At 40.1% G+C, this 27,269-nt stretch overlaps 1 protein-coding gene across 2 annotated transcripts; it reads left to right on the forward strand.

The window, feature by feature from the left end:
- The first annotated feature begins 883 nt into the window (after positions 1–883).
- On the forward strand, positions 884–26,951 carry LOC101873372 (vacuolar protein 8-like). 2 transcript variants are annotated; one of them, XM_031053996.2, is made up of 14 exons: positions 884–1,538; positions 4,563–4,682; positions 5,641–5,760; positions 6,858–6,977; positions 11,328–11,450; positions 12,449–12,531; positions 13,772–13,897; positions 14,738–14,786; positions 15,937–16,070; positions 20,199–20,327; positions 22,622–22,736; positions 23,625–23,756; positions 24,938–25,063; positions 25,877–26,951. In XM_031053996.2, the coding sequence occupies exons 1-14, from the start codon at positions 1,313–1,315 to the stop codon at positions 25,996–25,998; spliced, it is 1,725 nt and encodes a 574-aa protein (XP_030909856.2). In that variant the 5' UTR covers positions 884–1,312; the 3' UTR covers positions 25,999–26,951. The 2 variants fall into 2 exon arrangements, with proteins under 2 accessions (XP_030909856.2, XP_005154822.2); XM_005154765.3 differs by having other exon boundaries at positions 885–1,538; positions 14,741–14,786.
- The last annotated feature ends 318 nt before the right edge of the window (positions 26,952–27,269 follow it).

Genomic DNA, 27,269 nt, shown 5'->3' on the forward strand with positions numbered 1-27,269 from the left:
TTGCATTGTGTAACAGAGGTCTCATACCTTTTGGTTTACAGTTCTAGGTGGGTTTATTTGTGCCACATAGTATTTGTGTCCACGGGAATGAAGTGTAAGTAAGAAGAAATAGCAGTAGCTGGACAGACAGTGAGATTTGGGTTAGCCTGTTCATCAGTGTTTAGGGATGGGTGCAGAACAAAGGGTTGATTTTCAAACACAATTTATTTACTAACTTAAGATGTATTAAAGGACAGTGAGGCTAAAACTTGGCAATAACTATATCATATGCAATAGTTAAAATAAATCCATCAAATCCATGGATAAAGAGAAGTTAATAAAAGTGATCAACAGCAGACCTGTACCTACTCGTTTCCTAAAGGGTGATCTTAAACCAGATTTTACTGGAGATCTCAAGAATATTACAAATGACACTTCACTAGTTAGGCCAAGGTCATTTGTAAAACTGTTCAACAAAGGGTGAGCACATGTACCAGGTTGGTGAATTAAGCAAATGGATGGAGCAAAAGTGGAACTGCTCTTTTTCCTTCTGCTACCTTTTTCTGCATGAAAACTGCAGATGGTTTTTGCACCCTCCTTTTTGCTGGCTTATTCAGCCCACTCTGCAGGATTTGACTGACAGGAGGAAAACATACTTCTAAATTATTTGGTCACTGTATTTATTTTTTTTCCGGTTTTCTCTTCTCGCTGATTTGCAAAGTCTCAGTTGGCTGGGTGCTGGGCTAAGAGCTGTTTGTCCAACAAGACCTTTGTTCCGGTCTCTGCTCCAGCGAAAACTGGAAAAACCTGTTCACATGCTCCTTTTTTTTTTTTTTTTTTTTGATCTTCCTCTCCCATTGGCAGTTGCAGCCTGTACACATGCAAACAAGGTGGTGCCTACCTTTCATGTGGAAAGCTACCTTACAAAAACTGAGGTAGTTTTTCCATTATCCCAGAGGTTTTCTAGCCGCATGAAGGCTTTGGTGAATGCTCCAGGAGTTAAACTCTGTTTGTTCTCCACAAAATGTGCTTAGGTCATAATTTTCTTTTTCTTCAAGCAAGGGGAGGGCGTTTGAGTGTTGCTCCAGCCCAGCCTTTTAAATAATGTTTTGTAGACTGGGAGATCTGCAAAAGCCAGGCATATTGTGCAATGTACCTGTTTGGATGCAGAAGTTTGTTTGCTTACAACAGCTGCTCACGGTGTGGTGTTAACATCTGTAATATGGGACAAACACTAAGACAGTAAGTTAATGCAAGAAGTGGACAAGTTGAGAAGAAACTTGTTTCCATCTCCTTCCTTTTCCTCTTGCTTTGTGCTGTTGTTGAAGCCAGAATGGGTCAACTGTGTGGACGATGCATGCAGCTGCTGCGGGACTTCATGGCCTTTGTTCAGAGGATGTCTTCTGACCTCGTGCAGGGCATCAAGGAATGCCTAACTCTGATAAGCAAATGCTTCTGCTTAAAACAAAACAGCTCTAAAGCCAGGCAGTTGTACAAACCCATCCTGCAGCCTCATGAGAAGGTGACAGCACAGGAGTTTCTGCAGCATATTGAAACAGGTAAGAGGGCTTGTTTTTTCCAAAAGGGTTGTGAAAGAACAAGGAGGTTCATTTTGTGGGTTGAAAAGAGATTGTCGACTGAACTGCTTTGGCATAGCACAGAGCAGCTTGGTGATGATGTAGGAAAGCCAGAGCTATAGAGCATTTTCTTTGAGTACAGGACACCAAGAGCTCAAGTGATGCAACAGTTGTGTCTAGGTAGAAATGGTCAGTCACTTTCTTGCTCTGCCACCACTGTTACTACATAATCCAGGTAAACAGGTTTCATAAAAGTGAGTCCTCCTGGTAGCTGAAGTTAAATTTTGAAGTCAGTCACTGGAGTCACAAAGCTGGAAGCAAGCTGTACTAACACGGGATGTTACATGAGTGCTGAGCTGTGAGTAGCCAAATCACAGTGTGGTCCTGGCTCAGTTGCTGCAATGTATGCATGGGGAAGTTGCCCTGGGACAAGCACCATTGGGCTCACAGAATTTTAAGCAACTGGTCTGCCTAAGTGCTTTTGTGCAAACATTTTAAACACAATCATGGGATTCCACTTGAATCAAAAAAATCCCCTGCTTTATAGGCTGCCTGCCTAATTCCCCTGTAGATCCATTTGTGATGTTCTCTCTATCCTGTCCTAGGACACAATAATATCAATAGGAAAACTATTTCACTCCTGCAGTCACAGAGTATCACCTTGGATTAGTGTGTTTTGTCAGTTGTGTCCAACCTAAAAACATTCCTTGTCTCAAGCTTAGGTTGGGCCACTGTTTGGTTTTGCTTTGACTCACAGCTCTTTGTGTATATTGCTTTAACAACTTTGGGCTAAAGCTACTACACAAAATTGCATAGCCTTTGTGTGAAGGGTGTGGAACACAAACTACTATTTCTTTACTTGCCTTTCCAGCAACATAAAACTATCTTGTGATGGAGATCAGAAGGGATGTTTTTTTCCCCTGGTGTGACAGTTAATGCTGTTTGAAATGCTTTGTCATGGAACAACCTTTGGAATAATTGTTGAGATGCTGGTTGTTGGGAACACGCATTCATTAGACTCAGCTGGTATTAGTTGGAGACACTACCCTATGAGTGTGGGGGGTCTTGCTCTGTCTATATAGTCAACTAATTGTTGTACATTAAGCACTGTCTAAATCCTAAAGTCCATATCCAGATCTTTCATCTTGATGGACAATGGAGATCTTCCAGGGCTGAACTTTTTCTTCTAATGGCTAGATTACTTCTGACTGTATAAATAAACTGTCTTGGCAGTACCCCAGATCAGTTGATGGATCAGGAGCAGTGAAGGGGTGATCTGGAAAAAAATGGTGAGGCCAGAATGACCCTTTGTGGCACTCACTGGTGCTTCCTGAAAAGACTTAAGTATATGTTTCCTTGAAAAATCTTTTAATCTCTGAGATGGGCCTTGAAAAGCCTGCTTTGTGTTGGATACTCAGCAGGGAGCCTAGAGCTTCTGTGAGAGAAATACACAGATGGCAGTGTGTGCTTTTAGGGAGATCCCAATGTCCATGATAGGACATACACAGCACCCAGGAAGAAGAGCCAAGTTTAATTCTCCAAGTGATCAAATCCTGCTGCCAGAACAGATGGAGGCTTCACAAAGAGAAACAAGACACTTGCCTCTTACCTTGGCACTCAGCTGTGTAGTTTATTGCAACATGGATCAAACTCAGGCTCAATTCTGGACAAATTATAATAAGCAGAGAGCCAACATTGTGACAACTTGGCTGCAAGGATAGATTTCATGGTTGATCATCATACTCAACTGTTAGCTAGGGCAGCAAATACTTGATATTATAGCAGGTGAAGATTTTAATTGGCTTCTTCTTTATCTCTCTCCCAAACAAAAATGCACAGATAAGAGGGAGATTCAGATAGTCGGTGTGTAAGGAACAGAATTAAACCACATGAAGAGATTTGGTTGGTTTGTTTTTCTCCAAAACCTTATGCACACTGGCTAGTCCTTCCCTCTGTGTGTATTGTTAATTATTAAACAAAATTGACCTCTATATGAAGCAGTTCTTCTGTGAAGCCCACTTACCTAATCCTGGAAGTAGGAGTTTACTACTCTTGATATGTCAGCAGCTTCTAATGGCTTGAGATACTGGCTGAATTTTTCAGTGAGGCATGAAAGCTCACATCCCTCATGTCTCTCTCATCTCTTTATCCCATAAGAGGTAAAGTAGCTAGATCTTATTCACAGAGATATTTCAATCTTTAATGCACTGCTTTAATCTGTTTTCTGAAAACATATCTTACAGTTGTGTGCTCCACCTTTATACTTCATTATATTTATATATTTATACTTCATTACCTTTCAAACAGTTTATACTATTGAGCAGTGGTTCAGTGGCTCATATTTTTTTCCTCTCTGCTGCTCCATTCTACACATTATAAGGACATTATATAGTGACTTACAGAAGTCATGCATGACTGCTATTGCTTGATGGCTGTTGCTGAATATCTGGTTTATCATAGGGGAGCTATCATACTCAAAACCAGGTAGACTCATTCTACAAATCTGAGCCTGAGGCAAGCCTATTTGCAAACTATGTTGCTGTTCCCTGAAATCCTCTATTGTAATATCCAGGATAGGAAACATGGTGAACTTAAAACGCAGTAAATTAGAAATATGTACTCTTTTTATATATCTAAGAATACCATGTTCAGTAAATATATTTTAACAAAGATATTCTGTGATTCAGGAAAATATAAAGATTTTTATGGAGAACAAGAACACCTGCATTTATATTGTAAAACATAAAAGTGTCTAAAGGTTATAATTTATCTTGCTTCCAATCACTAGCTTTGCGAGCTTCACAAAGGCATTGATAAGCACAGGTTATTCCAGGTTCATTCACTACTGTTGCTCATTGAAACATGAGAAAGGATAGATGGGCTCTATGGAGTTGTTGCAGTGCTAAAATCCTTATGTGTTTGGTTGCCCGTAAATTTTTAACTTCTTTTGGTAAACTATCCCTTTACAGGTGTGATTGAGTCTATGCTGTCATTGTACCTCTTTAGGTTTTGAAATGTCACCCCGTGGAAAGGACCCTCTGGAAGCCTTGAGGACCTTAGCCTTTTCAGAAAATGCAGGTTTACAGCAGTCTGCTGCCCTCTATTACTTGCATATGAGTCAGCACAGTAAGTTACCTCAGTGCACTAGAAAAGTTTCACACAATTATAAACAAAAGTATTATTTCCCACTGTGAAACTCCCTTTGATTCATTAATCAAATATCTCTCTCTTACTTTTTTTTCTTTCATACTATGTTGTTTGCTAAGGAAAATGAAAATCCCATCATGTGCGTGTGGGCAGAATCAGTCTGGGATTTACTATGAGGAGATCTCTGTCATGATTATAAAAGACTGTCATTTATGTAATTGTAATACTTCTGTAAAACTCAGTAGAACCCAAAGTAGTTAGAGTCAATATATACTGAATCTCCTGAGAACAGCACGATCAAAATATGGTGGAAGGAAATGGACATAATGGAACATTTATGGTTTTATGTCATTTTTGTAAGAGGACAAAGCTGTAGAGGCCAGATTGTAGTGGAAAATTATGAAGCAGATGTTCTTTGTCCTGACTGTTACATGGGAGCACTTGGCTTCTGAGGTAATTTACAAACAGTTGAAAGTCAGCCTAGATATGCCAAACCAACTTCTAGCAAGATTTTGGGTCCTACAAAAAAGTAAGAATCCCAGCAACAAGCAGGCTGTGATTTATTTATTTATTTATTTGTTTTGGTTTACATTTACTTCCAGGAAAGAATTCTGACACTTGGCTTGATAGCTTTATAACATGTTTTTTTTTCTGGATTGAAAGTGCAGATAATCTCAACATGAGGAGCTCCTGTGGGGTTGAATGACTTGTTTGGCAGCAAGGCAAATTGCTTCCCTTCCCGTGATGTTTTTGAAGTACTTGATTATTCAAATTCTTTTCATGAAACTTGCCCTGTTTTGCTAGTGGCAACAGATTTAAATGAAGGGGAATACCTCTCAGCCTATATAGGGGAACACCTGAGGCTTAAGACCAACAAGAGATAAATGTGACTTCAGTGAGCAATGAGATTCCTGAATATTTCCTCTCATTCCTTCAGTGAACATCTCCCTGCCTGTGGAGCATCTGGAACCCTTCTATGCGTTACTAAGGTCTGCTGACTTGGAGGTGCAGCAGATGACTTCTTTGTCCCTTGTAAACTTCTTGCTGGAAGGAAATAGTGAGTAATTAGCATATGCTCTCTTCAGGTGAAAAAGTATCTCTTCAGCCAGTCAGGCAGGAGGGCACATCTACATAGCCAGGTCTACACAAATCCAAATTCCTTTTTCTGTGTTCCTGATAGGAAATGTGAGAATCTCTATCTGCAGACCAGACGGATTCTAGTGGCACCAGGATATACCACACAGAATCATAGAATAGTTAGGATTGGCTATGAGCGCACACTGCCAGCTCATGTCATCCCTTCAGCTAGATTAGATCATGTGGCAAGAGATCTTGGGTCTGTGTGCAAAGGCTGATAAATTATTCCCAAAGCTGTGGGGACAGCTATACAATTTTCATTCTTGGATCAAGAGCCCACCACTTAGCCTTTCAAGCAACAGATACAGCTGTTATTAATACATTCTGCCTATGAGACAGTGCTTATTTTCTTGTTATTTATTAACTGGACCTTGGTCTTAAATTGCTTGCAGATTTAAAAAAAAAAAAGTAAAAAGATCATGTTATAAAATTCCCTTTCTTCTGTAGCTAATAGGACAAATGTAATTGATGTAGGATCTGGGAGCTGCACATGAAAAATTTCCCAGTAAAGTTCATGTTGATAGACAGGATGCGTCCCCACACCATGTCAATGGAGTCCTTGTTGCATCAACTACTTTGCTTCCTGGCACCTGGGCCACAACAGATATGCCATTGCACTAGCCCATAACTGCAAAAGACAGGGTCAGTCTTCAATAGAGCTAGCTTTTTTTTTCTTTTTTTTTTTAAAGGATCTTGCTGCGAATTATTTACAAGTAAAAAATAGTGCAGCAGCTTCACTTTTCAAAATGAACCTCATGATTGAAACCAGAATTGCTACCAGAAATGTTTGGGATTTTCTGAAATAGAACCTCTTGCACTCTTTCATGAGTCTGCAGAGGAATCAAGCAAACCAAGCTGGGGACTGTGAGTGCCTTTCAAGTTGTTCCCATCTTTAGCCTATGTTGCATAATCATAGTATAGACCCCCAAAGCCATCAAAGGAAAATACGTTATCTTCACAAAGGCATTAACTGTTTATTTTTGTTGTTTGTCCATTTTTCCTTGAATTTACAAATAGTTGACAAAGAATTAGTTGTCCAAATGGGTTTACTTGAGCCAATTCTGGATCTGCTTGAGTCAGAGGATGCCACTGTCCAGTGTAATTCCTGTGCCTGCATCATGACTTTGGCTGTTTCAGGTGAGTGTGCCTTGCTTTCCCTTTATCCTCTGCTGTGATTTCATTCAACTCTTACCTCGTATTTTAACGTGAAACAACCTATTTGCAATTAGTTTGAGTCAATAAGACGCAGCAACAAATTTTGGTATTCCCACGTCATAAATTCAACCTCTCGAGATTCCAGTTAAGATCTTTTTTCTCAGTGTTTCTGACCTTCACTCTGTTATGATTACAAACCTTTTCTGATTTCCAGCCTAAGTATATTCATGACCAGCTTATCTTATTTAGCATCTACACTGGCTTTTGCTTCTGTAGTTCTGCATTTCTGGTGTCTATGCTTATGAGGTTCCTTCATTTTACTAGACTGAAAAAACCGAACTCATTTAAGACTCCTTCTGTGAGGCTCTCCATTCATCTTCACAGTCCTTCTGGGTGTCAATTGCATATTCCAGAAAAAGAACATAGAATTGCGTCTGCTATTTTGTGATACCACAGAGCTCAGGCATTGTTACAGTCTTAAGATGTACATAAAAGGTACAGGAGTTCCACTTCTATCTCTTCTGAAATAGAAGTCACCAGAAATGTGCAGTATTTCAGCTCAGGTCTTACCTGTATCTTCTATTGTGGCATCCAGGGAAATATGTTTTATAGTATCTCTCTTAATAACACTAGTTTTTCTTGTGATTGCATGACAGTGATACTGTCATGCTGCAGCTGTAAATCAGCTTAGTCTTTCTCCTCCTCTGCTGCTGTTTCCAGCAGACACCAATTAATTAAGGGTCTCCAATGAATGTTTCCAAGTACACTTGTCTGCATTTGTACTGTAAGGTTTCATTCTGGTTTTGTTGCTTCCGTCTTATAATTTGTCTGTTATTTGCAAAATATTCTAGTCATCCACTGCACTGACAGTGCTATGCTCACACCATTGTATAAACGTTCTGGTTCAAAGCCAACCAGAGACCAGTCCTTGTGGAATTCCACATATAGCCTCCTTTCAGGCTGTATGTGGAATTTCCATTTTTCAAAATTTGCTGCCAGCTTGCTTTTAGTCAGTTCCTTATCCATCATGTACTTGCATTTATCACCAACTTCTCTTACTTAACTATGCATATTTCATATCATAATATAGATATTTTCCTGGCATCCAGACAGATAAACCACAGTTACCAAAAGAAAGGTTATCAGGTCAGTCTGGCTTATTCTATCTTTTGAAAACGGTATAATTCTACTGTACAGATTGTGTAAAGGCATGTATGACAACCATGAATAACATTTATTTCCCTTCCTATAGTGCTTATTTCACCAGCTTCCCTCTCCAGCCTGGGAAGTTTCAGTCAGATTTCCCAGAAGGCTGAGAGAAGCATGGTACAAGTGTCATTTTCTGATTTGCGTATTTATGTTGCTGAGGGGAGTGCATAAGCAGGATCCAACCACATGAAAGTGCTGATTTACATTTTATTCTTGTATGATTATTTGCCATTTTTAAAGACTTTTTTCCTTTGAAACTTATTTTTAAGCATTGCATATTATTCCGGTCAGGTTAAGAACTCTGTATGCTACATTACTTTGTCTGGACTGCAAATTGCCTCATTGAAATGCCTAAATTAGGCATGGCATCACTAAAGTTTTAGGTACCTGGCACTAGAAGGACTTTATGTATGGTCAGTGAAGTTATCCCGAAGATCCGCAGAAAGATATCACTTCACCTGTTTTAAGCAGACCTCAGAGAAAGCAACTTGTTTGGGGATGTAAGGACATTCCTTAGTCCTGAAGGCACTAAGTCTTTAACCTAGAGCACAGGGAACTCTCAGCCACCCTAGATTCAATCTAACTTCATTCTCTGGAGAGGATGTTCACATAATGCCTTGCACACTTTCTTAAGTGTACTTCTGTGCACAAGTAGTTCAAATTAAGCACTCAAGGAGCTTTCAAACTAGATAGGAAGGCATCTGCTAGAAATAGAATAGAGGTGGGTGGTCCTGCAAGTGCATAGGTTGGGTTGCTTCCTGAGATTTGATCAGTGTTGAGGATTTCTGTCCCAGTTTAGGATTTAGATGAACTAGATCAATTTATAGAATCAGAGAATAGTTAGGGTTGGAAAGGACCTTAAGATCATCCAGTTCCAACCCCCCTGCCATGGGCAGGGACACCTCACACTAAACCATATCACCCAAGGCTTCATCCAACCTGGCCTTGAACACTGCCAGGGATGGAACATTCACAACCTCCCTTGGCAACCCATTCCAGTACCTCACCACCTTAACAGTAAAGAATTTCTTCCTTATATCCAATCTAAACCTCCCCTGTTTAAGTTTTAACCCATTATCCCTTTTCCTGTCACTACAGTCCCTGATGAATAGTCCCTCCCCAGCACCTCTATAGGCCCCCTTGAGATATTGGAAGGCTGTTATGAGGTCTCCACACAGGCTTCTCTTCTCCAGGCTGAACAGCCCCAACTTTCTCAGCCTGTCTTCATACGGGAGGTGCTCCAGTCCCCTGATCATCCTCGTGGCCCTCCTCTGGACTTGTTCCAACAGTTCCATGTTCTTTTTATGTTGAGGACACCAGAACTGCACACAATACTCCAAGTGAGGTCTCACAAGAGCAGAGTAGAGGGGCAGGGTCACCTCCTTCAATCTGCTGGTCACGTTCCTTTTGATGCAGCCCAGGATACGGTTGGCTTTCTGGTGTAGAATACATTCAAAATTGTACCAACACGAGAACTTTCAAGCACACAAGTGGCAGAGAATGGATAGAAATAATTTATAAATACACGTTTCAAGGTGAGTTATTAAAACCAAACTTGAGTAGATGTTACTGATTTCCCCACTTCAGAGTAGCATTTAAAGATATGGTTCACTTCTAAAAAGACTTTCTTGAGCATAAAATATTCATATGAAGGCAGAAACGACTTGTCCTGGACTAAATTAATACTGGCTGAAGTATATGTGAATAAATATACTGGATTATCTGTGTCTGTCTGTTCTCCATTATAGATAGGCTCCATATATAAAAAGAATGACTTTTTTTCCTCTTAACTAAGTTAGTTGGCACCTGAAAAGTTGAGCTCATCCGTTCATATTTCTTGTTTTTTTTCTGCTTCATGTTTCTCTCAGCAAACTTCCAGACACTGGCCATTGGCAAGCTGTCTAGAAATGTACAAAAATGAAGCAGTGCTCAACTAAAACTTCAGTGGAAGTTTGGCTCATCTAAACAATAGAAGCTGTAGACTATGGACTTGGCCTTTTATAAAATAATATGGAGAATACTATATTAAAATAACTCTTCATTGGTCTAATTCTCATTTAAATCACACTAATTTCAAAGAACACCACTGCCAACACCACCTTATTTTTTCAAAACTGTGCCACCAGAATGCTTATAAGATACAAATATAGATAATTTGTAGATATAAACAAGACAGTAAAGGGGAAAGGACCATAGCTGTCTCAGTGTGGCAGCAGGTTATTTGTTTTGATGGTAGAGGGGCAGGGAAGAGCATAATGGAAAGATTCTCTTCTGTACAACACAGCTGAGGCTACCTTCAGTAAGTCCAAAACAAAAGGAATAAAACTAGACAGAGGGTTTTTTTTCTAAATCATATTGTATTTCATAGCACAGTATAACTATCAGATGTAATATACTTATATACAAGGTATACATGGTATATAAATATGTTATATAGTATTTTATAGTATATAGTTAATTTGATAGTATTAAGGTTTTTCCTCCCAGTTTTTCATTCAAGTGTTTCAAGGTACTCTGCTGATACTTTTTTGAATTCTTCTTGTACTCCAGGATGTTAGATACAACTGTACAGCTTAATACACTGCCATGCAAGGAAGCATCACCACTTCAGAGAAGAAGCATCTTTTCAAATTCCAGTGGTTAAATCAAATTCTGTCTTTGGAAAACTTTGCATTGTTTGTAGCTGTCAGAGTGACACAGGCACATTCAAAGAGAGAAAATGACCCTGAATGTACTCTGCTAAATTAATTCAGTCTTCCCTGCAGTTGTTTATGTAGGTTTTGGTTGGCACACTGAACAACTTGATCAGACATAACAGAGGTACAAGGCAATGTATGACACCTTGCTAACCTGTTTAAGGGGACTTATGGTCCTTTTTTTTTTAAATCTCAGTCACAAAAGCATTGAATCAGCTGTGATCTATCACTAATACAGAATTCATGAATTAGTTTCTTTTCCATTGGGCTCTTGGAATTCTTAAGTTTCCTTTGCACATGCAGAGAAATTTTGATATATACTAAAGAATAAAAAAAGTTAAAGGAAATCTAGTCCTTCCAGTTGTACTGCTAGTGGCTCTCAGTAAGATGGCAATGTCTTCTTTCTTTCTCTGATTCTCTTCTCCAGAGTCCAACCGAGAGGCTATAGGTGCTGCTCAAGGAATTACACCCCTACTGTCTCTTGCCAATTCCTATGATCCTAGAGTCCAACAAAATGCAGTTGGTGCTATTCTCAACCTTACACAATCAGGTACTTTCTCACTAATGGTTTATCTAAAATTGCTGAAAGAAGATTTCTCACTGATAAAAAAGTAATTGAAAAGGATTAAGGCAAGAATAAAAGCATACCTGAGCAACACATTATTTCCTTTGTATATGACATTCATGTTGATACCTTAGGCTGATGATTTAAGTTTGGCTTCTCTTTAGCTAACACAGACCCTTTTTTGCCTAGTACCAAAATAAAAAGGCTTGATTTTTTTTAATCCCAAGGGATTTGTTAAAGAAATTACTTGATCTAAAAAGTTAGCATTACATTTGGTGGTACTTTGAAGCAATCTCAGAAGCTTAGCCAACAAGATCAAGCTCTAGGAACATTTAACTTGAATCCCTAACTTGATGTTAGAAGACGTTAAATATAACTGTTATGGGCCAGACATTAAAAGCTCTTGGGATATCTGCAAACAGCTTTAGCAAAAGCAGTTTTTCATCCTCTGCAATAATATGTGCACACCATACATTAACTCTGAAACAAACCAACAGTAAGTCTCCCCTGTCTAGATGATACCAATATCTCACACAGCAAAATGGTACAGTTATGAGTAATGTCTCTTATTTTTATATAAGGGAAAGGAACAGATGGCTATTACACTTATGTTATTCTTAAGAAATTTTAAAGATTTTGATTTTTTAAACATGAAATTGTGGTCACTATCATACCTGAGGGCTTCTCAGATTCTCAGCAATTCAGAATCTCAGGACAGTCTTTAGCATACAGCCAGCAAAGGCTTAATCGCTCAGATAGCCTGCTAGTCATTTTGCTGAAATGTCTGCATACTGCTATATTGGCACAAGCTCTAAATTACATACTCTCCAGTCACACTGACTGGCATATATTTGGACAGCATCAGCACTCTAAAATTCAGCAGTTGTGCATATCCCTTTTGAATGGTGCCTTCAGCTGAGAAGGAGGGAAGGGGAAAGACACTAACAGCACTTTTTTTTTCCCACCCCACTTTCTTATGGCAGAGAAAATCCAGCAGGTCCTATGCAAGGAAGGAGCCCTACCAGTTCTTGCCTTGTTGCTGGAATCTCCTGACTCAGAAGTGCAGGTACGGCTCAAACAGGTCAGATTTTTAAACAGTAACAGCATGACCGTAAGGATAGCACAAACCACAGCATGCAGAAATGAAAAGGTGGAGAGGAGGGAAGGTTTCACTCAAGAAGTGGGAAAACTTGTGAAAACATCTCGATGAAACTCAGTGCAGTCAGATAATATGTATTCAAAGCACTCAATTTGTCTGGCTCCACAAGAGAAAGGTTATGATGCAGAAGTGCATCTGCCAGCACACTGACACATGCACAGAGTAAATATGTGGTTACCTTCTTGTGTTTCAGACCATCAGAGAAGTTGCAGATAGGCCTCTTCCTCTGCTGGGTTTGTTTTTCATCCTAACCCTGATCTTCTACTCTAAGCAATTTTACCAAGTGATCTGAGAAGGCTTAACTTGTACAGATTTTTTTCTTATTGTAAATGTTTAGGAAATCCTCCTATTTTATGCCTATCACAGACACCTCTTTATGATTCTATACATTTAACAGAGCACCAGTCTTAGTTCAAAGCATGTGGATGAAAAACTATGAATCAGAGCTGTAAACCTTAAAATCCACTAGTTCATTCATTCAGTCCTCCAAGTAGTACTTGGAGTAGTAATAGGATTGTTTCCTCCATTGGTTTTGTTATCTCTGTTCAGAGTTCTTTTAAATGTCTGAAAGGATGGAGCTTCTGGAATTCCTTTATACAGACTGTTTCAGCATTATCAGCTTTGTCTGAGATTCACCTTAAAATTTTCTTTGATGCAGTTCAAGCTGCTTCTTCTAATTATATCTCCCTAATAATACATACTCATATATATACAACTCTTCCTAGCATTAATATTTAAATCATTTGAAAACAATGTCTTGGCATGCTATGGAAATGACTACATCCAGTTTGAGTAAGGAAATGTAAACATGCAATACAAGAAGATGCAGATGACCTAACTTAGGCGCCAGCAGCAGTGTCCTTGCAGCAGCACAGTATATTCCCAAATACCCAGCGTCCTAAAGGGCTTGTACAACATGCAGTTGCCACAGCATGACTGCTGTCATAGCTATAGCAGTTTGCATTGCTTTTCCCGGAGGAAGCTCACTCAGGCTAATAAGCACATCTAACCAATAAAACACCCTTAAGATGAAAAAGTACTTTATTTTCATCAGGCCTAAGTGTGAGCATTTCTCCAATTTATTTTTGTCATCCTCAACATGGCACCAATGGGACCTCCTCTCTCTTTTTTTCTCTGTTCTCTGCAGTATTACAGCTGTGCTGCTCTGAGCAATGTGGCAGCCAACGTTCAGTACCATGAAGCCATGCTGAGACCCAGCAGCAGATTCCTGTTGCGGACACTTATCTCTCTCCTATCCTCTTCTGTGGACAAGGTAAAGCTGTAGCTTTCTCTTTGTGTAAAACCTTAGTGTCAGAGTAGAGCTGTAAACTTGGGCATCTCATTTTAGTCTTGCACAATTCTGCTCTTCTGCTGTACAGGTGCCTATGCAGCATCTTTCCCATGAGAAAGGACATATATATTAGAAGATACATAGGTTGTACAAGGTCAGTGTATAGAGAAAGAGACAGGAAGTCACTGAAGTTGTTCTACAGCCCTGGACACTTCCTTTAGACTAGAATGACCTGTATTCCTTAAACTTGAAACTAGATGTTTGAAGAGCTCTGTCCAGGTTCTCAATGATCTTTGATTATTGCGTCTGATAGAAGGCGTCTGAAGCATCTATTATGCTAGCTTTTTTCCTTTTTGCTATCCTTAACTTTCATATGGCTTCAAAGAATAACATCTTGAAAATTTTGCTTTGTTGGAGCCACATCAAAGAAATTTCAATAAGCCACCATTCAGGATTTAAGGGTGGAACCTTAAGTTCCATGTAGGAGGAAGGTGAAAAAAATGTGAAGAAAATGAGATAAATTAATTCAATTTTCCTCTAACTTATCTGACATTTTAAAATAAACCAACATCTGAACTCCATTGGCTCTTCCTCATCAACAATAGGATGACCGATACACGTGCAAGTTAAAAAAAGTTTATCAAAACTTTGAAAAAATAAAAGAAAAATAATTTCCCCAGATTTTTTCTCTGAAGATAATGCAATAGCTTGCTAGTGTTGTCGTGTTTATTTTATGTGCAATAGGCAAGAACATGCATTACTGAAACTGCTTCTTTTTTTCCTCCCTCATTCATTTTTTCTTTTTTTACTCTTTGGCACAAGCAGGTTTCAAGCCAGGCATGTGTTTGCCTACGGAATTTGGCTACCAGTGGTAAGCAGTATCTTGGAGATAAAGTATGCTATTTTTCATCCTCTCTCTGCCTTTCAGAGAGAGCACAGTGGGCTGGGAACCTTTTGTACTAAAAGAGAGACTTCTCTTTTCTACACTTTGTTGGATGTTAAGGGAAAAGGGAGGTGCAGTGCATACAGTAACTAAATCTGCCTCAGAGGGCTCAGGTAGCAAGGGGAAGCATTTAGACAAGGTGAGAGAGACAGCAGAGGCCTTCTTTGCACAGAGCCTTTGCAACTTAAGTTTTTCTCCCTTCCATGTTTTGAAAGCATTAAACCTGATCAGGACAGAACGTCTCCTGAAATTGCTACATGAGTGGGGACCTGCCTTCTCCCAGGGCTTGAATCTGTCTATCATTAAATGTCATTTTCTCCCAAGCATTTGTCATCATCTTGCAAGAATCCTATTAATACCCAAGATCCTTTTCTATAGCATACTCAGGGGATGAAAGCAGAGGACTGGCACACTCAGCACTATAGCTCTAGGGTCCAGGGGAAGAGTTGTTCATCTAGAAAATGTAGAGGTGCTTAATTTTCAAGCAGTCATAATTATAATGGAGCAGGGAGTGAAGGAACAGCTGTGCTCCTCCTTGATGTGGTCGAGAATCCTTGATCTTCTTGGCCTTTTAGGACTGCTGCTCCATCTGCTGGCTGCTCTGGCATTGCCTTTTAGTGCCCAAAAGTCCTCTCTGACTTTGCAGAGACAAGTGGGGTGTAAGGATTCATCTGGGATGGCTGACCTCTCCCTTAGCTAACCATAACTCTGCAAGATGTGTGGTGTTTGGGGAAGTCTTTCTGTCTGTGCAGCAGAAGATGCCACATTCTTACTGGACCTTATGCCAGTGAAGAATTCAGAAAATTCCCCTAATTTTTTCTTACTGATGTTCAAATGCAAACTGAAGGGTGCCCAAACCTATGTTCTGCTCTCAAGCCTGTACTAATCCTTTGGCAAAAGGAGCCAGAACAAATGAGGGCTTATTTTTATAACCAAACATCCAGTGTTGTCCAATCCCATGGAGGTTGGGTAGACCCCTCAGATTTCATCACTGAAGCACAGTCAGATGTTTGTGTCAGGGCCCAAATGTCTCACAGTGCTCTGAAGCTCACTGACCTCAGTCATTTTCCCAAATCAGTGGACATCCAGGCCGAGATGGTTGCTGAGGATGTCCTGCCCAAGCTGTGCGCTCTCCTGGCTTCTGGCAATGAGGATGTGCGTCGAGCCTCCATCGCTCTACTCTGGATACTGTCTGAACACCCATACAACCAGGTAGGGGAGGTCATTTTCCAAGACCAGTGGGGAAAGAGTAGTTCTGGCCACCATCTGGGGTAACACTCAGTTATGGCAAAAACTGCATATGAAATGCATTTTGAGAATGACCAATAAGTTCTGTGAGACTTCTCAGTCCCTCTTTCTCCCACCCAAAATAACGAAGTTTTGTTTGCTACATCTTCACTGTCACTCACGAGGAGCCTATCTGTTGTGGTGAGTGGGATCTAAAGGATCCTGTAACCAGAATTCCTATAAGGGGACCAAGGGGAGGGCAGAGCGGGTGAGGTGGTGTCAGATTCCTTGGATGTGTGGACACTACCCTGCAAAGGTCCCCTTTGTCCCCAGACTGTAGGTCTCCAGATGGGTGTACAAAGAGCAGGATAAATGCATAGCACCATGAAAGACAGCAACCATGGGGGCAGCTGAGGAAGTTATTCCTTGGCTACAGAGCTTCCTCACATGCTGAAAACAGAAACTAATTTAGAGCGTGCATTTAAAGTAGCATCAGTGCAAAATAAAGTGCAAAAATATATCACTTCCCTATATGGACAGTAATTCAAAAACACATTTGCATAAATTTAACATCTTTTGAATTAGGATCAAGACAGGGGAGCTAATGGTAATTCACAAGGACTTTCTTGTGTCTCATCATGTTGTTAGTTACAGACCAGTTGGTAAACACCAACTGTCTACAATGGTAAACACCATTAGGAGTGCAATACTATGCAAATACATGAAGAAGTCTGTTGAGAAATAAACTACAGCAAATAAAAAAAGCAGACAGTCCTGCTATACTTTCATCATCCACATAAAACAGCAAAAACAGTAAGTAGCAACTGACCAATTATTATTATTTTCAAATGTGCTTTTCTGTTACAGTAATTGGACATCTGTAGCAATATGGATGTGAAAGGTTTTTGAGAGGTGTCTTAAGCTAACAACAACCTTTTAAGAGAGGCAGAGTTTGGGTAGATAAAGCAAAAAAAATCCTAAAAGTGAGAACCTTTCCTGCCACATTTCTTTAAGCAGTAATGACAGACAGTATGAGTAATCACAGCTGGGCTTATGGGCTTCTCCTGGCTGAAATACACTCAATATGATTTGAAATTTCTCTGGATGTTGGAGGCCTGTTGTTATCCACCACAGTTGCTTGTACCCAGCACAGTACAAACCAAATTGCCCCTCCTCTGACTCTGGGACATGATGGAAAAAATGGGTAAACACAATGCCTGGGAAGCAGCAACTAGAGAAGAGCTTTTCAAAGCCACTGTGGCTTCCCAGGTTTTGTGCTGGCTGCATTAGCATTAAACGTCCTCTTCGCTTGTCAAACTGCCTCATGCAATCAAAACACAATTTTCTCTCAACAAGCTTACAATTGAAATACATTTAAGTTAGTTGAAAGCTATTTGCCCTGTGAAAATGTTCCTCAGTATGAGGCATTATGCTGGGACATCGTCCTCACTTTCATTTGCTTTTCTTGATCCCAAACACCATTTGCACTTTTTGTTCTCCCAGCAAAAAGTACCCACAAATCCTTTCCTCCCTGATCCCAAAACATGTCTTTACCAGTGTTTCAAACCCCCAGCAACAAAGGATGTCGTGTCAGTAGGAAGAAAGGCACTTGGAGCTCAGCCTTGTCACACCAGCAGTGAGATAGCCTGTTCTTCATGGGGGGAAAAGGGTCAGCAGCAGGAGGCTGGAAAGCAAAGCATTACCCTGGAGGGTTTATTCTCCAGCAAGAAGTAGCTACATCTTGAAATCTGTTCTAGTGAGTAAACATGGCTGTCCCTGACTAGTGAATGTTGCTGCTTTGTGCAAGCAAGCCCTGGGCAATCTGAGAAGAGGCTGACCTCTCCTTACTCATATCCTGCCTCCCCACCTCCATGCCTTTTCTGTCCTGTTTTTCAAACCTTTAAAAGGTTTCTTTCTCTAATTCAGGCTGAATTCTCATGAGTGAAAGAAGGACTTCTCCATGGGAACAGCTGTTGGAAAACAAGCCACTGAACAAAGCTAACCTTTACAACCAAGTCAAGTGATGCTTGAATTATTACAAATACTACACAGGATACAATAGGGCAGAATTCATCTGCCCTTTCGTTACTATGAAGCAAACCCCCAGGAATGCTTCACAGGAGCTCCTCTCTCTGCTTAAACTCCTTTTTTGTGATCCCCTGGCCAGGCTCTTGACAGCAATTCTCAGCAAGCACTGGAAAAATTCCCTCTTGTAGGGGAAATTTTTTCAGTCCTCTCAAGGACAGCCCAACCCTGAAATACTAGAGAGAGAGTCAGGCTTTTTGAGAAAACAGCCTTTTAAATCATATTCTTTGGAGCAAAGACCTGGAAGTCAGAGTGACAGGAGTCTGTCTTCTCCAGCTGATGCCACTACCTTCCCATTGCAGGTACAAAATAACTTTGCCTTCCCATCTTGCTGCCTGGAAAAGGGAGGATAATATTTTTCTTGGCAAGAAATCCCTGGATAAGGGGTGCAAAAGCAGCGTTACAACTGTAAGCACAGTTGCTGCTGGAATGCTTTTACTATCTTTTTATTTTATTTATTTTTTAATCTTGGGAGAAGTTAGATCAGTATCCATCTGCACCACCCAATCCATTTTTACTCAAGAGTTTTCTCGTGATTCTCTCGTGCTGCGCAGGACAAACCCATGGAACAAAATCTGGATCCCAGCCATACACCAGTCAAAGAAGTTCAGCAAAATTTGAAGTACTGCCACTTACTAATGTAGGTCCTAAACAAACAGAAGTGCTTGTCAGGGAAGTCATTATATATTAGAAAGTTCATTTATAGTCTGTAGAATATTTCCTTCTCTTAGGTTGTAGCAAATCAAATTAGGGTGCCGTGGTTGATGGGATTACATAGAAAAGAGAACACTTCGTCCAAAAGCACAGAAAACAGTCATCAATGGTAACTTAACTGGATTATCTAAGATTATATTATTTCTGCCTTTGCAGAAAAGGAAAAATAAAACTAGCAAAAATTTACAGGCATGTCTGCATTAAATTCCCTGAGTTTGGGCATAGCATTGCCCTTTCCACCTATTTTCATGTTTTATTTGAGGATTGCTGGTTGTGACAGTGCTTAAAATGAATGTAAGCAAAGATGTCAGCTGATACGAGAAGAAAATAAGATCCACTTTTGCAATTTAACCTAAGTAAAAAATTGATGCAACTTCAAGTTATTTTTGAAGACATCTGCCTTTCTGCACTGCTTCAGTGATTCTGACATTTCACAGGTTTCAGATGTGATTTTTCTCAGCTATATATAGGACCGATGATTTGTTTTACACTGAACACTCTTGCTAATGTGTCTCAATTTCTAAGTAGCACAATTAATATCGTTCATTGCTAAGAAACGTAAGAACTGCATAAAGAGCTCAAATTCCTAAGGGAAAGAGACTGAAAGAAAAAATGCTCCCAAGAGGAAATCTTTTGCTTTTAACTCTGTACCTCTGTACCTCAACGCCTGTTGAGGTAACTTTTCTCTTATGAAGAGCAGTGCCCCCTTAATCCATACTATTATTGAAGGAACTACCTGGACAGTAATCCAAACTCAGAAAGTTAATATGAGTGGCAATTGGAAGATGACAGCATTCAGAGAGAGGACTCAGTAAAGTCCCTCCCTCTAAAATATCTATCAGAGCAGAGAAATGTATGTATAAACTCAAGAAGATGTTGTTCAGAACATGTTCCTAAAGTAGTGCCAGATCACAAACTGATCTAAACATACAGTCCATTACTGTAGGTGAGGTTCATTGCTGAGGTACTCAAGGACACACTTCTGCTGCTACTTCATCACATACTTTCACTTTTCACACCTATTCTGACCACTTCTTCCAGTCAGGATCAACCAGCAAGCTTAGCAACCAGCAAGCTCTGAGAAGTGTTTGATGCAAATAAAAATAAACTACCGAACCTTAAAGACTCCAGCTTTCGACAGCAAGTGCTCTGTAGATCAGTAGCAGTCAGCAGACCATATTGTTAGAGAAAAAGCACTGGACCCAGCTGAATCATTGTTGGTTTAAATGAACTAAGATCTATCTTTAGCATGCTCCAAAGTTGCGGTGTGCTGACCGTAGTGGATGTAACTGAGATATTGGTTGCTCTTGTCAGGACACTCTGGCATGTGCTGAGCTGCTACAGAGCCTGGGGATGCTACTACTGGCACATAAAACAGACCCTGTGATTGTTGGCCATACTGCGTGTATCATCAAAAACCTGAGCCTTTCCAAAAACAGACAGGTAGGTGCCCAGTATTTTTCACTGAACTATACCATGGGAGGTTGCTAATATGGTTATATAAAATCAGAATTACCCACAGAAAGATAATATAATGAAACATGTACCAGGTATACTCTACACAAAATTGTGTGAATAGAAGGACCTGATGCACCATAATGAAAGCAGGGTTTATTCATATTTTTTCAATGCAATACAGAAAATGCTAATGAAAATAAGAAATACCTGATTTTTTTTTCCTGTGACTGGTTACCTAATTTGAATGACTGCATCATAGGTATAAAACATACTTCTAGCAAAGATATTTCATACTTATTAAAAGGAACTATCTAGGAAAACTGAGGTTTGTTATAAACTAAATCCTTGTTTCCTAACTCTCTTCATCAGCCCTTGGTTATCCACTTATGGTGTTCAAACACTGATGTACTTTCAATCCCAGTTTATTAAATATAACCCCAGTTATTGATATACATTGATGTACCTTGATCAAACAGTGCCACTAGTAGCAATCAATACTGGGGGGTGGAAATCCCACCCAAATCCTTGTCTCTGCTTTGCCCCACTTTCTGGTACACTTTTTTTTACATTCTTCTTTTTTCCTTTGTTCATGACCTACTTACCAGTAGTCCCAGAGATTTAAGCTAACCAAAAGAAAAACTATTTCCAAGTTTTTTCACTTTTACTAATGTAAAAATTATACGAAATTTTGATAGTTAAATTTTTGAAACCTGTTTTTGGAGGGAAATAGATTCCCTCAAACTCAAAGCTCAATCCTTTCAAATTTTGCCTTAAAATAATTACCGTATTTTTTACATATTCTGTTATCAACAGGGAGCTTCATAACGTACAGAGTATCTAGCTCTCAATGCACAAGTGAACCCACAGACATGAGTGGGAATGACAGGTTTCCACGGTCAATTCTAAGGAACCATCACTCAAACACGTAAGAGCCCTTGGCACAAGAGGAAAAAAGTAGTGTTTTTATGCCAGCAGGACACTAAGAGAGTGTGGGAGTTTGAAAGGCAAGTCTTGAATCCAGCTACAACCTCTAAGCAACAAGTTTAAAAACTGCACCATAAAACAAGCCCACACACACAAAAGAGATACTCCCTTTTGTTGATAAATACCTGAGCTCCCTCTCGGAGGTGTGAGCAGCTTCCGTTTTTAGGACCTCCCAGAGAGCTGATGACTTTGTGATTCAACTTCAATAGCAACCGGTCACCTCCAGGTGACTCATTCAGGACTCATTCTCAAGTGCTTTTAATCCAGGTCAGCACAGGCTAAGTCTTCTATCTGTTTTTAAATCGGTCTCTAAAACACATACCCCAGTACAGAGACATGCTCTCCAACACTTTTGGCAGATAGCAGATTCAACCTAAAACATACAGGATACACAGAAATTTTTATGTCATAACATTTCTCTTCAGAAACAGAACTCAAATTTGCTAGTGAGAGGTCACCTCATATTTCTGCAGATCAGAGCATTTCAACACCAGAAAGCTTTCAAAGCCCTGGAGGCAAATAAGAGAAACTGAAAAAACTTCCACGTTTCCCAGTGCTTTGCCCTGGAGCACTTAGCTTACTCGCTTCTACAGCAAGACTTGACCAGATGACAGCTTAATACTAACATAACGGCCTGGTGCAGCAGCAATAGGTCAGGAAATTCTCTGAGCTCAGAGTGATCTGTGTTCAGCCTGCATGCCTTGTGCAGATGCACAGCATTTGTCTCCCCAAGACCTTAATGCTAATCAGGTCCCCTGGGAACAACTGCAGTTCCTCTACACCCAGCAGGTTATAAGGGGGGGGGGGGGGGGGGGGGCCGAGGTAGTGCAAAGGTAGTGCAGAGAAAAAACGTGGCTACGTGGCCTCATCCACAAGGCTTTGCCTATGTGAAGGATCTACTAAGGTGTAAGAGTGTAGGCAGCCAGGACAGCATTTGTACAAAGGTGGATCCTTCTGTGATTATCTAGTGGCATACTGAATTTCACTTTGGAAAAGTGACTTGACAGTCCTGGGGTACCAGTTGAGCTTCATGATCTTAAAGGTCTTTTCCAACCTAGCTGATTCTTTGAGAACATCCCACTGACAGAGTGAGCCCTGGGAAACACCTAAAATCAGGTGATCTCTGAACAATCCAGGGTGTTTGTCACCCTGTTGTGGTAGATCTGCAATAAGACATTTCTGGTTTTGATGTTTCAAACCTCAGTATTGCTAAGAGCTGTTTAATACTTCTGAAGTCCTCAGTCACCACTAGAACATAATGGAAATGCTGAACATTAATCTCTTTTTTGTTGCAGAGAATTGTTGAGAGCCCATGTGTTGAAGGTCTCCTCCAGACCATGCTTTCCACCAATACGGAAGAAGACTCTCTTCATTATGTGATGTCCTGCCTTGCTGAGCTGGCAAAGCAAGGTAGAGAAGCAGCCCTACCATAAATGGCTTAATCTGAGGAGTGTACATACCCTTTATTAATCCTAATAGGAAATGAAGCATAGGTGGATGTACAGCCCAGGTCTTTCCCTTTAAACTCACTGAGGGTTTTGCCATAAGCTTCAAGAGCAGCAGGATCCAATTCACTGGCAGGACACATGGGCTCTGGTAGTTGCACTTCTGTTGAGTTGCTTAATTTTTATTTTATTTTTTTTTTTACTCAAAATTCTTTGTGCTGACCTTCACTGCTGTACATGGCCTGTCTGGTTTATTTGTAATGTAGCCCAGTTTCTCTGGCTGAATTAATTTCACAATAGCAAAAAACAATATAAAAGACTAAAATACAAAGTGGCTCTTTCAATTTTTTGCACACAGATTTTATTCATACCCATGGAAGGTACAGCACTCCTCATGGCAAGAGGATCAGTGTTAATTTTCCCAGCCTGTGCCAGCACTGGATATTTTCCGTCAAACTTTTCCTCTTGTATCTGATGTAACTGCCATGCAACTGGCAACATGTCACATTTAATTTTTCAAGAGGTGAACAGACTAAGCCCACTAGGCAAGAATCTATCTTGTACGTGAAGTGATCCATTTTTCCAGAACACAAACTCAACAAAATAAAAGTCCACTAGCCTTTCTGTGAATCAGATACGTTACCCTGCCTCACTGAAACCATAACCTCAGGGCATGGACCCTTTCTTTACAACCTAAACATACTTATTGCCAAGTTCAGCACTTGCTTCACTTCCGTAGCTGCATGAAGATTTCGTATTGAGGCAGTATGGTTTCTGGCAGACCTCTCACCTTCATTTCTTCATCACTAGAGTTTCTGTTTATAGCCTACTCTCTCATCTTTCTGTCTTCCAGGAGCCACATTACATATGGTCCAATGGATGGATGAACCCTTGACAAAGTGTTTGGTGAGACTGGCTGGCCAACTGGAACATACTGAGCCATCTTTTCAAGCTGCCTCTATCATCCAGCACATGATAGGTCATGGTAACTGTCACACAGCATTAACTGTGCTTTCAGAGACTGATGGCTGGATGGAGTGAAATGAGCATTTTTCCCAAAGAAACAAAAAAAAAAAAACTGTTAGGCACCAAACAACCTTTAACGTTCCCACAGCATCCTCCATGTGGTCTCTACAAAAATCACCGACAGTCACCCTTGAAATAGACATACACCAAGGCTGAAGTGCACGAGAAAGCCCAGGGATGAAAATGGGCCATACATACAGACCTGATCCAGGTGCTGGCTGACATCTTCAAACACTATCATGCTGCAAGACTAGTCTGTAGCCACTTCTGAGATCCTTAAAAACAATTTCAGTAGGAAAGTGGGAAAGTGTAAAATACCCCTTACCAAAGGAAGATATTGTATGTTTCTGTTTAACCCTCCTTATTACATAGAACATGATGGCATTCTCCATAGACAGAAGCAGAGATTGCTAGGGACACTTAAAATTGGGCAGTTGTGTTCCAAAATCTTAGATCAACCCTGCTCCCTGAACCACAAGAGGAAACATCTTACTGAACCAAATACTGCTGTTGTAATTCTAGACTAGATTAGCAGGAGTAGTGAAGTGGCTTTTAAGAATGCAGCCTGTATTTTTTTAAGTTGCAGTGAGAGAGAATGAAAACAATGCTATTTTTACCTGCAGAAAACAAAAGGTTTTATGCTTAACATACTTGTCCCACACAGATGAGAGCCTTTAAGACTTGCAAGAAAAATGTGTTTGGATTTTTGCCACAATCTCTAGAAAAGCATAGTTAGATTTTAATCCTTAGATGTGAGAGAAACTGAAGTCCATAATGAGTCTCCAATATGGGAAACCACAAACGTGCTTCAATTCTACCACTGAGGATTTTCAACAGAGCAGACTCTCAAGTATTGAATAAAGTCCAACAGCATAATCGCTCCTGGGTGGGTTCATGGCAGGCTGATCAGCCTGTAAATCAGCACTTACCTCACACGAGGACCAGCTGTCCACTCAGTGTTTTATTTACCTGAAGTATCAGCAGTACCTTTAAAGGCTGTACTACATGGAAGTAATTTGCTAATCTTTGCAGTAACATTAGTTGTAGCTGGGTAGATGGGTCATTAACAATCTTACATAGTTACAAAAATCAGTTTTTGAAGTGTTTTAAAGGCTGCTGTTAATTCTCCCATTTATGCAGAAAAAATGATGCTTTTGTTGAAGAGGCATGTGAGAGATATTCAGGCCTACCTCAAGAATTTTCTTACCCATCGAGAGATCCGCTTTCAGCAGCTGGGCATCTCCACATTCTGCAGACTGCGAGAAGGTATGTCCTTCCTGCTCGGCTGAGCACCTGGAGCGCTGCCAGGCACTGCCTGCTCCTCTCAGTGGAAAACAAGCACTGCTGTGTCACAGAAATGACAGTGCCTGGCAGCTTCCTCTGGGCACTACTCTGCTCGCTTCAGCAAACAGAATAATCCCCCGAGTAGCTGTTACTTTACCTGGTTTTTAAGTTACTAAGTGTATCATCTTTTAAAGGCAGAGATTTTTTTTTGTTTGTTTGTTTAACAGGTACAGCTGTTTTTATCCAATATAAGAATGTTTGGCATTACATGCAGCTTACAAGCTTTTCAAATATGAATTTAGTTTATTCTGATAAAGCACACAAACAAGGAAATTGTGTGATTAGCTGCTATTAAAGCTGGGAAGCCTCACATATTTTTCATACTCGAAATTCTGTTCCTTGAGTTTTTTTCCCATTTTTGGTGATATTTTTTTTTTTGGTTTGGATAGGAGTACAGATGAGTTATAGTACCATAATAAATGCATATCTCTCCACATATTTAGATCCAGAATTAAGCCCCTGCTATGTTTTGGTATGCATCTATTGTATAAGGCTGAATTTGGCAACTGAGCTTTAGACATCTGGATTAGGAGAATTAAGCAGCAAACAATCTTGAGTCAAGCTGAAATCTTGATTTGTATCTGCTTTATGTGGTAGAAGGATATCGTTTTGCCTTATTCATACTTTACACTGTAATATCAATTGTGTCTGACCTGAAACAGAAGCTTTCTAAGCATCTGCATTAAAATACAGGGGGAAATGGCAGTTTGCCTGACACTTGTTTTTTCTCTTCAGATCCAGAATTTTTGTTAGAATTCAGAGAAAGCCAAATGGCCAAACTCCTTGAGCAAGTCCGCCAACAAACAGAAGAAACTCAAGAGCTCCTTAGGGCAGCTATTTGCCATGAAGATAGTTAATATTTAAGCCAGATAGCTTATGAGAACTTACCAAAGCCTTCAGAACTTTCAGAGAAGACAACTCATTTCATTGCTTCCTGTAGTTTAAGGTTTCCTGCTACTTACAATTTCATCATACAAAGAGATGTTCTGACAATAAAAAACCAAGCAGGTCAAAGGACAATCCCTTGTACACTTTGGCTGGCTGCTGAAGTGTGCTTGAGGACTATGGCTACATTCCTTGCAAAGGGTTTGGAAACACACATTATGCTTGGGTAATCCTCCATGGTTTGTTTTTTGTTTCCTCACCCCCACCTCCAAAATAACAGCGCTGTATTCCTGAGGTTTTATTTATGTAACAGGTGGATTCTTCTGAAGAGGCATTCTCAAGTACACAAGTTACTCTGCATTAATCTTTATTTTGTTTCTGTTCCATGTCCTTTATCTCAGAGCACACTCCAGGGTCTTGACTTTAGAAAATAATTGAGTTAACATACATAGCAAACTACTAACAGGTTACTACAGAGAGTAACTGCTGAAGGACAACTCAGAAATTGAAAGCAATTTATAAGAAACTAGAATAGGGCAAGCCTTAGGGCTGATCCTTGCCTACATTGTAGGCAGTAAACTCCAGAAGAGCAAAGGCACACTGAAGCAGGTCAATGTTGCATAAAGCATGCCCAGCATATAGCAGCTACCATTGATTTGGGTGAGATGTGTTTGAATACAGAAATCTGTGCTCTGCAATGGTAAATTATTTCCAAAGGTACTTGCAACCAGGCAAAAGTGAAGATATTTGGTAAAATTAAAAATTGATCTCATATATTCTTTCATTAATACTTTTTTTTTTTTAAATACAAAAATCCTCCTGGAGCTTCATGTTGAACTGGCTGGAATGCTGAAATTTTGGAACCACTCTTACAGCAAACATCTGCTTCCAGATAGCATTTTCTTGTTAAAACATTTCAGAAGAGTTTACTGACTGTTGTGATTTAACACCAGCCAGCAGCCACTTGCTCACTCTCCCCCAGAGGGATAGGGAAGAGAATCAGAAGGGCAAAAGTGAGAAAACTCATAGGTTGAGATAAAGACAGTTTCATGAGTAAAGCAAAATCTGCGCCATGTAAGCAAAGGAAAACAAGGAATGCATTCACCACTTCCCATGGGCAAGCAGGTGTTCAGTCATCCTGAGAACAGCAGGGCTCCATCACACAAAACAGTTACTTGGGAAGACAAACTCCATCACTCTGAAGATTCTCTTCCCTTCCTTCTTCTTCTCCCAGCTTTACGTG

Source organism: Melopsittacus undulatus, chromosome 3 (genome assembly GCF_012275295.1).
Source record: "Melopsittacus undulatus isolate bMelUnd1 chromosome 3, bMelUnd1.mat.Z, whole genome shotgun sequence".
NCBI classification, from domain to species: Eukaryota; Metazoa; Chordata; class Aves; order Psittaciformes; family Psittaculidae; genus Melopsittacus; species Melopsittacus undulatus.

What these genes read in the sequence shown, in the direction of transcription:
- LOC101873372 (XM_031053996.2), top strand. Translation starts at nt 1,313, where the DNA reads ATGGGTCAACTGTGTGGACGATGCATGCAGCTGCTGCGGGACTTCATG. An exon ending in CTTGCATATGAGTCAGCACA is followed by an intron (nt 4,683 to 5,640) that starts GTAAGTTACCTC and finishes TCATTCCTTCAG; the next exon opens with TGAACATCTCCCTGCCTGTG. An exon ending in TATCCTCTTCTGTGGACAAG is followed by an intron (nt 13,898 to 14,737) that starts GTAAAGCTGTAG and finishes CTTTGGCACAAG; the next exon opens with CAGGTTTCAAGCCAGGCATG.